Source organism: Nomascus leucogenys, chromosome 2, assembly GCF_006542625.1.
Source record: "Nomascus leucogenys isolate Asia chromosome 2, Asia_NLE_v1, whole genome shotgun sequence".
Lineage (NCBI taxonomy): Eukaryota > Metazoa > Chordata > Mammalia > Primates > Hylobatidae > Nomascus > Nomascus leucogenys.
Genome location: NC_044382.1, coordinates 137,752,028 through 137,764,178, shown reverse-complemented (window position 1 = coordinate 137,764,178; position 12,151 = coordinate 137,752,028). Strand labels below are relative to the sequence as shown.

Below are 12,151 nucleotides of genomic sequence, written 5' to 3'. Positions count from 1 at the left end.
TTTTACACAAATTCTATCACAGATAGTGCTTTTAAAAGAACTACGGAAAAAAAAAGTAATGATCAATTTCATAGCTTTTTTAATGAGCAGATGTAAAATTTCACCTTTACTGAGAATGCCAACCTGGAGTAGAATAGACCAATCTTTCTATATAATATGAACAGTATGATACATGGACACCATTTCCACTGACATAAAATCCAAATTAGAAAGTGAAGTATGGGATCTGTGAATGTTATACCCAGTTCAGCTGTGCCCCAAGTTACCTACTTAGGTGTCTCATGAAACACGGAACACATTCTAGTATTAAAATTTAGATATAATTTCTTTGTATATGTATCTTCACTAGTTTTGCTAACTTTTTTTCACATATCTCTTGGTAATAAAATTTACTATCATTTCTCTATGTAAGACTTTTGAGATTTTATATTAGAATTAAATCAATGCCTCCCTTAAATAAATACTGTTTAAATAGCTCCTTTAATGACTGAAATCCCAATACAAAGTAAATTCTATATAATAGCTTAACAAAACATAAAGTCAACAGTACTTATCTAGAAAATATTTTATAATGCTAGGAAAACATGTTGAGATGATTAGTTTTATACAGATTCAGAAGTCAGTGATGGTCAAGTGTCAGTCTAAATTCAAATGTATTATGAAAAGTTACCGAAAATGTTATATTCACCAGGTTACAGCCTGTAAGACTTGGAATCTCTTCTGTTTGCTGTTACATCAGTTAATAAAAGGATCTACGATTGCACTTATCTAATAGACAGGGTGCACATCTACAATATAACTTCTCTTCACTTTAACCAGAACAAAGGCCTATATTATAAATAAAATATTAAATCAATTTTTGAGCTCCCAATCTTTGTGCATATCTTAGTCTCTTGAACATGAATGAATGGAACGCTAGGTGAAGACTAGGCCTTCACAGCAGAACCAATGAGAACTTGAAAAGAGGAACATTTAAACACTATCTTGGTTAAAATTTTATATATTATGTTAAGGTAATAAAGTATCATATAAAACACAATAATTTCCCATCTATATTATTAACTACAGATGAGATTTTATTTATCCATACAAATATTTTTTTACTTATCCATGCAAAGTAAATATCTGCAAAACAATAACAGTATGTAAACAAAATCAACTGAATATGTTCTCTGTATTGAATATTTTTGTCTTTTACTTTGTTTTATAACAAGGGAAGAAATATTTCATTGAGTTTATTCTAGATTACCGGTCTCTAAACTGTAATGTTTTTATATAAATTTTTATCCTAAAGGGTAGTTGTAGGATAGTTTTTATAAATTACCATTTTATTATCAAAAGAAATTAGCAACATAATCATTTTAAATTTTCATGCCTATTTCAAGTGACTAATAAATTTTACTTTCTGTAATGTATAAAATATGTCCCCAAAGTATAAATACCACAAAGTATGAAAGAGAAAACAAAATTAACTATAGTGAGACTACACTTGCAATACAAGAAAAACAAATGCAACTGTGTATTTAGTGACTTCACAGGGAACGTATTTTCACAAAATGTTTCTTCTATACTAAGTGACGTGAAAAATTCGAAAACATAAGCAAAGGAGTTAAGATATAATTTACAAAGCTGTGCACTCGGTAGCTAAAATAATACTAAATTCCAACTACTTGAAAACCACATACTATACTAAAAACAATCAGTTATTTTAATGTTAAATAAATTTTTACTAAAATTATCTTTTAGGAAATCTATGTTAAATAAAATATCATATTTCAAAATCAATTTCTGAAGAAAAAAATCTCAAGTATTTCATAAAAATGATCACAGCAATAAATAAATAGCTAAGATTATTTAAATAATGGTTCCTCTTCAGAAAATAGCATAAGAATAGACATAAACAAATTTTAGGGAAACTGTCAAAAATACTAAGCAGCTACTGCACACCATTTAAACTTCTGCTTTTTTCCAGACAACTCATTCCTTTTGTATGCCTAAGGAAATACAGTGATTGGAATTTTGTGAATACATCTACCATAAATGATACACTATTAGTTTACTTTTCTAATACCTTTAAAAATATGTTAAATTTCCACTGGAAAATATCCAAAGAAACTTCAGATTTTAACCATTTAAAAACAAAGAGATGTCATTACACACCTATCCAAAAAAAAATAAAAATAAAATAAAATAAAAAGGCACAGTAGCAAATGCTAAAGGCTACAGCTGAAGAGAAGAGTAAAATTAAACCTCTTGTTAGAGAAGGGAAATTGATTCACATGTATATAAGCACCAAAAAATCAAGCAGGGGAGGATATAAGCATCTTCCAGAGATGTGGCCATAAGTATAGGCCACTGCTTAAAGTTAAGGGGCATGCTAATAACAAAGTCTCAGACAAGCCTGACACCTAATGAGAAAGTTATCTCCCACTCTTGTATCCCTTAAGGGCTGCTACTGTCACTTTCAAGTAAATACAAAGATACAGAGAGAATGAATAGAATTGTTGCCCTAGATTATAAAATGGCATGCACATGTACTATGTGAACATTTTCATCACAGCTCAATGCTTACCTCATAAGACCAGACACACTGAGTCCCACCAAAACGGCGAACGCATCTTCCTACTTCCACATCCTCGTGAGTCGTGTACATTTCTCTAAGGCATTCACCAATATGTGGCACCATCCTCCTGAGAACTTCTCGGCTGAAGATCATGCCAGGTCCTCCCATACAGAAGTTTTCCCCAGGCTCCAGTCCCAGCTTTCCAAGCTCTTCAATATTCCCCAGGCCAGTCTGTCCCAGGTAGAGAGGCTTACTGCTGTTTAGTGATCTAAGAAACTCTTCTAATTTATCACCTACAAAAAGAAAGGCAACAATTACTATGTCTCCTTATTTCATAATCACTTATCATGTACAAGGTAAGGGACAGAACTTTCAACATTGTGATTAAAATCCTCAGTCTTACACAACTGAAAAGAAGAAAAAGCCTCTTTCAATATTCTATTATTTTTAAAAGACTAATTCATAGTTATTAGTTAAAACATATTAAAATTGTATCAGCTTCTGGTTAAGGTCACTGAAAAACCATAACAGCTCTGACAATCATCAATTTTCTGTAAAAGGTGAAATAATGACAAGGCAAGTAAAGACAGGTTTCTTAGTACATTTGAAGTAACAAAAAGTTCCCAGGAATATAAAATAATATTAAATCCTGGTATTTAGCATTGTTTTGGCAGACTGTTAATATCTAATAATTATTTTTTACTCATAATTGGTTTAGTTCAGTGTTTTGCCATTAACTAAACTTCAGTCATATACAACCCACACAGTTTTGGAGGGTGTCTGAATCAAACCTGTCTTGAAATTTAATTTGGGAAGGAACCTTTTTAGAAATAAAAAAATGTTTGTCAAAAATTAGTGTAATTGGTTTCACCTGCAGTTTGTAAGTTCAGGAAAAAACGTTTAAAAATGACATTTTGCAGCTAATACACTGGAATAAGTAGAGAGTCACCTCCTTCATATTCCTAGTCAGCATCTTTACTACCATTTTTGATGAGTACAGCATCTGCAGTCATTATCTTGATCCCATGCCTTGCCCCCTGTATCTCAATGAGTTTCAGCTATTATTGGGTTCTTAATTCAAAACACATTTCACTCTTAATAGAAATTGAAATAATATGTCATTTTAATGTTCTGAAGGACAATCTTTCAAAGTATTAAAACAAATGAAAGAAGGAGGTGCTGTTAATGCATTTTATAAATTGTGGCAAACTTCTGCCAAGAAACCTTTGTAATTTTGAGACATCCAAGACAAGGAACTTAAAGTAGAGGAAGCTTTCCTCTTTGAGTCAATCCTAAATATCACTGTTAAACATGTAATGAGACCATTCTTTATTTTGTATCCAATTATCAATATTTTCTATTCCAACCAGCTCTAGAGTGACTTCCCTCCTTCCAATCCAAACCCAAGAAATCTCTAGTTATTATGATTACACTAATTCCTTGTGCCAAAATGCAACAGTTAGGGTTTATTGTTTGGCTTTTTGTTCGTTTTTCTTGTATTATGTGAAAAGTACTATTCGAATCAGGAGAAAGCAATGAGGCTACGAGTAGAGATGCATGAAATAAGGAAGGGCTGCCCCCCTTCGACCGAGAAGCAAGGAAATGTGGAAAGCACAGAGAAACCTCGTTCAGTACAACCCTGCTGCTTCCCTTGCGTTCCTCCCCATCTCAGCAACTGGCTGGACTGGAAAGATTCACTTCTCTGACTTAAAGAACTTTGATCCGCTGAGTTTAGAAATTCTCTGTCCAGAGCCGCCCACATTCCGGGAAAAAGACCGCACCTCTTTTAAACTGACAAAAAAGTTTTTTCTTGCTGTGGCTGCCTGTGGTTCTGGGAAGGACTTCCAGCCTCTGCTTATCACCGCGGCCACCAAAACGCACTGGAAAGGAACCAATACTAGTGTGTGCTAGTACAGTCTGCTGTTCCAGGGGTCTGGCTTATTAGCGGGTGCTTTCTTCTTTTCCCGCACCACCAATTCCTTACAATATGCCCATCCTCTGAGGGTTTTATTGAGGTGTGGCGGGGGGGTGGGGGACGGCTTGGTGGTGAACTGTAGTGGTTGTAAGGAGCAGCGCGCTGGGGCGGTGGGGATGGCCAAGGACTCCCAGTGTGTGGAGAGTTGAGCCAAAGGGAAGGCAACACATAGGAAAGGGTCCGGGACAGCGAAGATGATTCCTCAATCTGAGCAGTTCCAGAAGTGCGCTAGGTCCAGTTTAAACAAAAGAGCAAGATTCAAAGCCAGAACACTGAATCTCCAGACTGGTTGTAGCCAGCATCCTTCGTCTTCCCTTCCTGCACCAAAGACCACGCCCCTCTGGACCGATTGGGGAAACTACCATCAGCAGGGGCTTTCAGAGGAGGGCAGAGTGGGAATGGCCTTTAGTTTATCTCTAAGGTCCCTTTTCTAACCTCTCCCACACGGTAAAGACTAAGGGACAAGCGCGAGGCGGAACCGAAAACAGCAAGTGAGGAAGGCGAATAAAGCCAGGCAGGTGTGAGGAGGGTCCAGATTGCAGAAGACGAGGAACGGGCTACGAATTGTGGGCGGAGATGCACGGGGTGGGGAGGGCGGATGCACGGGGTGCGGAGGGCGGATGCACGGGATGGGGAGGGCGGGCCACGGCCTGTGGGAGCCCGAAGCACGTGCTGGCAGAGAAGCAGCGGAGGGGCTGGACAGGGGCTAGGGCTGGTTACAGAGAAAGGAGTCGGGGAGGCGGGCAGGCTGGAAAGCCGGCGCAAGGAGGTCACCTTTGATGTAGACATCGTCGTCGGCGCGCATGAACCACTCATACTTGTCCAGGTAGTGGTCGTGCATGTACTTGATCATCATGAAGGACTTTTTCTGGGGAGGATAGGAGTCGTCCACACCCGGCAGCGCGATGACAGGCAGGGGTGGCGGGGGCTGGCCGGCGTTGGGGGGCTGCTGGCTGGAAAAGAACTCCACGCGGCCGGGGATGAAACGCGCCCAGGTCCGCTGCGCGGCCAGCGCGCGGCTGCCCAGGTACTTCTGCGCGGTCATCACCCCCACGTACAGGAAGTCCCGGGGCCGGGCGCTTGGGGCGGCAGCGCCCCCGTCCCCGCTGCCGTTGTGGCTACTCCCCGGCCGGCCGCTTCTCCGCTGCCCAGCCGCGCCCCCGTCCTCCTCCTCGGGTTCCCCTTCGGCCGCTGGAGCACCGGGAAGCCCCGTCGCGCCCTCAGGCTCGCGTCCTCGCCGCCGCTGCTGCAGCGGAGGTGGCTGCTGCCAGGGGCTGCTTCGAAAACTGGTGATCCCGGGCGCTGCCTCGGGCAGCGGTGGCCCCTGGAGATTCTGGCGCGCGGGGGGCGGCGACTGCTCCTGCCGTGGTCGGGACTGGGGCTGGGGGAGCGGCTGCTGAGCGCCGGCGCCGGGGCCAGCAGCAGAGCGACCGTAGTAGGAGCAGAGGCTGGAGCCGCGTCTCTTCCTCTCGCTCAGCTCCGCCACCCTGGGGGCGATGAGCCAGGACGCGGCTGTGAAGCCCAGCACCAGCCCTAATGCCACGCTCATCCACGGGCGGCGGGAACGCACAGCCATCGCGGCTGCCCCGGGCGCGGACGCTCGCTGGGCTGCCGCGGCGCCGCACGCGGGTTCTCCGGCTCACACCCGCCCCTCCTCCGCCTTTGCGCCCCCAGCCCCGGCCGCAGCCCGCCGCCTAGGCGCCGACACCGGCTGGAGGTCCGAGCGCCGCGGACGCCTCGACTGCCGCGGGCTGCAGCTGCCTGCCGGGCTCCCGCTCGGCTCTGGGCCGTGGCTCCGAGCGAGGGTCGGGAGTGAAACTTCTCCTGGCGGCGGCGGTGGCGGCGGCGGCAGCGGCAGCGAGAGGAGCTGCAGGAGGAGGAGGAGGAACAGCGGCGGCGGCAACGCGTCCGCTCCTAGGCTGCCACCCTGTCACTGGTGCGCCTGGGCCCTCCCTCCTCCCTCCTTCCCGAGCCCCCGCCCTCGCTCCCGCCTCCCGCTCCCCCCGCCGCCGGGCTCCGAGCTCGCCCGGAGGAGGAGCCGCAGGCGGCACCGCTGCCAGCCAGAGGGAAGCGCGGGCCGCGGTATTTCCCCGTCACCCGCCCTTGGACGCCCCCCGTCCGCGCCTCAGTCCGGAGCCGGCCTTCTCTCCGGAAGGAAACGATCCCTGTCGGGCCGCCTCCGGCTTGCAGCGCCGACGCCCCCTCTTCCCTCCGCCCCCAGCTCTTGCTCTTCGTCCCATTTCCCGTCCCGTCCCGCCCCCTCCGCTGGCCTCCTGACACTCGTGTGTGGGGGCTCTACTGGCCTCCTCCCGGCGCCTAGGCTCCACTGACCTCATCGGCTGAGCTCGGGTCCGCGAGCCCCCAGCAAGTTCGTTGTTGTCCCTCTGGGCTCTCCTCCCCCAGCCCACAGCCGGGTACGTCCTGGCGTGACCCTTACCACTCTGCCCCGCCCCAGGTCCACTCCTCGCGTTTTCCGTCCTTTCCACGTTGTTCTTACCGCTGCCACTACGCGCCTTCTCTCTCTAGTCGGTCACTTGTCAGGAAACCAAATGTCCCATCCCAGCACCTCTCCTCCCAGCCTAACTTCCGTCCTACCTGCATCCTCCACCAGCTCTCCTCAGTCCTTCACAGAAGCACCATTGTCCCATTGTCGTTTGGGGTCTCTCCTAAGAAAATCTCTGAGGGATTGGAAATACTTATCCTGAAAGGCTAAGGGAGATGGTGAGTGGGGATTCAATCCCCAAAGAACGTAAAAATCCCATGTCCTCCACCTGTTGAGTTGGAAAATGTGGGGCTGCCTAATGGTCTCCCCCTCGGTTCTCCTGATGATAATCTGTTCTAGAAATGAGAACCATGGTCTATTTTCAGTCTTGGTAGAAGATTGGCTCGGTGGGACTGGCAAATAGTGGAGAAATGGGCACACATTCACAGGGCCAATACCCTGAAGATACAAACGAAAGAAATTCTTACCCCCATGAAATAGGTGAACTTAATCAAAAAATAAAATGGAGGATATGATTTTTATTCTCGCCTATGAACCGTTTTATTTTCTAAGGCAAAGACAGGAAAATTTTACCTCTCCAATGAGGGAGGAAAATTGCCGAGGAACAGAATCTCAAAAAAAGTGAAGCTGTATTGGCCAAAATCATTGTGCCTTAGTTACGTTAGGAAGAAATTACTTGAAGGTATATGACATTTTGAAGAAGGGAGCATTAACAAATTTCTCTGTAAAGGTTGTGCATAAAGCTATAGTCTGGGGTGCATTTGGCATCCCAAGTCCTTCCTTCTCTTCAAATTTCAGTCTTCTGTTTTAGACATCAAACGCAAAGGGATGGTATTGAATGGCATTAGACATAATGGCTCGATCCAGCGAGGTGCTGGCAGCGTCCCTGGAATACTAGGCCTGCCTGGAGCCTTTGGAGGACTGGTTCTTTCCACACCGGTCACTGGCTGTGCATGAGCACGTCTGACTAAATGTTTCATCTGCTGGACAATGAAGCTCCTTTTCCATGTCTAGGTTTTGCCCAGAGACACTTGGGAATACAGATTACTGGACTCTCTCAAAGTTAAATTTCAGTTAGAATACAAAGCTAGTCAAACAGGCCCCTTCTGATTTTTAAATCGTCAAAGGCATTTAAAACTTCTAGAATAGTACTATTCAATAGAACTTTCGCTATAGTGGAAATTTTTTTGATTTGTGCTGATAAGACAGTTAGTAGCCACATAAAATTATGGAGCCTTGAAAGGTGACTAGTGTGATTGATGAAATGAATTTTCATTTTATTTAATTTTAATTACTTTTTATTTAAATAGCCCCATGTGGTTAGGGGTTACCATGTAGGACAGCACATTTCCAGAGGATTTCCTGTTGCATATGGTCAACAGTAAAGGACAAATAAGTCCACCTAGACACCAGTACCCTCTCCCCTGCAGTATTCAACTGGGCTTTATGGTAATGGATGCCATTCATATACCTGATCTACAAAATCGTTGATTCTCATTGGGCATAAATAACCCATTCATCTACTGTTTGGAATATGTGGAGAGAAAGTTAGTTTCATTCACTTATTCAACAAGTGTATATTAGAGATTAAACATTAGACAAGGTGGAAGGCTCTGGACATGGAGATATCATGCTTCCCATCGTGAAGCTTATAGTGCACTGAAGAAGACAGACATTAAACATCACACTATGAAATGAATTACAATGGTGATAAATGATATGAATAGAAATACAGAGTACACTGAGAATATAAGAGCATCTAATTTAGTCTGGGAATCAGGGAAGGCACTAGAAAAGATTCAGATAAAATGAAATCATTGAAGTGATACTACATATGAGGCAAGTGACCTTGGGCAAGTTGTGAAAATTCTCTAAGTTTTGTATTTCTCATTTGTAAATTCATTTCTGTGAGGCTTTATTAATATACTATATGAAGTGCTTAGCATAATGTTTAGTTCATTGTAAACACTTGGGAAATGTTCTCGTTTTCTAATCCCTTCCCTTATGCTAAAACGTCTCTCTCATGGTATCTATAATCTCATTTTTATTACATTTCATCTTTTCATTTATTTAACAGATATTTAGTATCTTCTGTAAGGCAGACACTATCACTGAGAAAAAAAAGTAGACAAAGTCGTGACTTCATGGGACTTGTATTCTAAGAGATTACACACACACACACACGCAGACACACACACACATGCATGTGTGTATATGAAGTATTTTTACATATAAAGAAATACATGTAATATGTGGGTGTAAGTGTTTATTTAAAAAATAGAGAAGGATAGTGAGTGTATTATGTGTTGGGTGAGGCCACTTAAAATTGATACGTCAGGAAAGTTCTTTCTGATAATTTTAGCAGAGAACAGGAAAAAGTGAGGAAACTAATCCTGAAGATGTGTGAAATAATACTTTTCAAGGAGAAGGAATAGCTAACACAAGTCTTTGACACAGACATGGCATATTGAGAAGCAGCAGAGGCCAAAGTAGATCGGAAAAAGGAGGAAGCGGATGACTTGTTGATAATTTAGGTCAGTGCTGAATAGAATTATAATGTGAGCCACAAATGCAAGACATATAATTTGATTTTTTTTCTAGAAGCCTCATTTAAATACAGGTGAAAACGATTTTCATACTTTTTATTCAACTTAACATATCCAAAATATGGGAAGATATTTTATTCTTTTTATTAGTGCTAATTTTTCAAAACCATTGTGTGCTCACCACTTACAGCATATCTGAATTCAAACTAGCCACATTTCCAATGTTCAATAGACACAAGTGGCTAGGGACTACCATATTGGACAGTGTATATATAGATCCTTGCAGACGTTCATAAAGACTTTGGCTTTTATCCCCAGTGACAATGAAACTGTTGTGTAGAGTAGTGATCTGGTTTTTATTTATTGTTTCCAAAGATCATTCTAAGTCCTATGGGTAGAAAATTAACTAGAGTGGGACAAGGGTAGAATTAGAGAAAACGTTTAAATCTTTATTGAAGTGACCCCATCACTTTAGAATAGAAGGGAAAAAACAAGCCTCTTTTTTTTTCCTTCCTGCACAGCATCTGCCCCTTTCCTTATTTGTAATAAGTAGAAGCTTTGGGAAAATATTTTTATATAAAGTTAATTTTATATGTATTGAGATTCCTGTGGTTATTTGTGGGAATTTCCCAAAGTCAGTGAAGTGATTTTCTCATACTCCCTTTAGTTCTGAAGATACATGACTTTGACAGGAGGTAATTTTCTGGGAAATCTCTATCAAGAACTCACTTCTTTATTTTCAAAACATTAAGTAATAAGTTATAGGAATAATTTAAGACAAAATCTCAATTGGATATAAGGGTTGTTGAGGAGGAAATTTTCATGGAACGAACATTAAAGAAAAATAAACATAATTGCATACCAAAATATAATAAAAATCTATATACTATGTTAGAGGAAAAATACACAAATACAGGTAATTCTATAATAATAACTCTGGGAAAAATGTCTCATATAGTTGCTGTTCTTATCTAAGCTAGAATGTGCCAATAAGTATACTTGTGAACCATCTCATAAAATCTCTGTGAATCACCTCTGTAGTGGATTTTGAGAAAAAAGCAATAATAAAATCCTTCTAAAATTATAATAGTTTACAAAGAAAATTACAAAACTGATTTTCTGTCTTTCCTAAACGCTTTAACAATTTCAAATATGTCCATATTAGACTACAGTAACATATGAATTATTTGCCACCTTCTCTGAGCTGTAGCTACTGGAACATAAGATATCATCTGGATTCACAGTGAAGACAGATTTCTTCTTGTAGAGATTGTGTTCCTGTGGCTTTGGAAAGACTTTAATGTCAACCACTCCAAGACAAAGTCTGCTATACTTAGCAGAGAATCTTTGAGCAAACTGCTCTCATGGGACTACATTAGATATTAAAACTAATTGGAAAAGGTTACTAATAACTTTAAAATCACAGAAAAGGCACAAATGACTTTAAAGGGTGGAATCATTCTTTGATCATTTATGAAAGTAAAAGGTCAATATATACATGAATGTTCAGTTTATGCTTCTGTTACAAGGTATAATCAAGATTAGGCTTGTACTGACACTTTGAATCAGGATTTTACTAAGCTATTTTGAAAGTTATCATTTTTTCTTGACAGATCAAGGCTGAGTTAATTTCATTTGTGTGAAGCAACTGTGGCATCTAGTGGTTAATAATCATAATGGTAATTCAGTTTGTTCCTAAGGGATAAATTGTGTTACAAAACATTTTTGATATTGCCAAGGAGTATTATAATCAGAGAGACATAATAAGATAACAATTTTATTCTATTTTTATTTTCTCAGAAATCAGCACGAGAAGATGAGCAAAATACATATATTGAAACATGAAAAGGTAATTATTTATGGCATATCATAAAATTATGTAAGTTTTCAGAGCCTAGTATTAATCTACATTTAATCACCATGAAAATGTTCCAGTAAATTTTTTTACACTGATCAGATATTTGATGCTACCAAAGGTTTATTAATCAAGAATTACTTTTTAGGTATGATAATGCTATTGTAGCCTTGTTTTTTTATACAAAGAGTCCTTATTTTCTGACATACATACTGAAATGTTTGTACATAAACTGGTATGATATCTGGGATTTAAATATATGGGATGGAGGGAGGTGCTAACTGGATGTAGATGTGAATAGGGTCTGATTGATCAGGTATTGATTACTATTAGGGTAGGTAATTATCTTCAGATAAATTTGGATCTCTATAATAAAAAGTTTTTTTAAAAATACTTCATTTGTTTAAGGTCAGAACATACTCTTCATTTATTTTCTATAGATTTACCTAACCAAGAGATGGTCCACTTGTTTAAACAATCAGTGAGAAGATCAGTTGAGGAGGAAAGAATGAAACTCCTCCTGTCACATAGGAAAGGGTCAAAAAGCAATCAGTTAAAATAAAAACATCCACTTCTTCCAGCCCCTCTTGGCCCCATGACAGTCTGAGACATAAGCAAAATACTTGATCAAGCTTTTACAAAGAAAAAGGGCCTATTTACACATGAGAATTTTTTCATAAGTAGTAATAGTCTATGATTAGGTAATGGG

At 41.1% G+C, this 12,151-nt stretch overlaps 1 protein-coding gene across 1 annotated transcript in view; it reads right to left on the bottom strand.

Annotated features, from left to right (window-relative positions):
- Nucleotides 1-6,471, bottom strand: part of CHSY3 (chondroitin sulfate synthase 3) — a 276,977-nt gene extending 270,506 nt beyond the window's left edge. The window contains exons 1-2 of the mRNA XM_003259917.3: nucleotides 5,313-6,471; nucleotides 2,573-2,856 (exon numbers count right to left, since the gene is read on the bottom strand). Coding sequence (XP_003259965.1) covers nucleotides 2,573-2,856; nucleotides 5,313-6,114 — 1,086 coding nt within the window. The 5' untranslated portion in view covers nucleotides 6,115-6,471. The remainder of the gene's footprint in view (nucleotides 1-2,572; nucleotides 2,857-5,312) is intronic.
- Nucleotides 6,472-12,151: the final 5,680 nt, after the last annotated feature.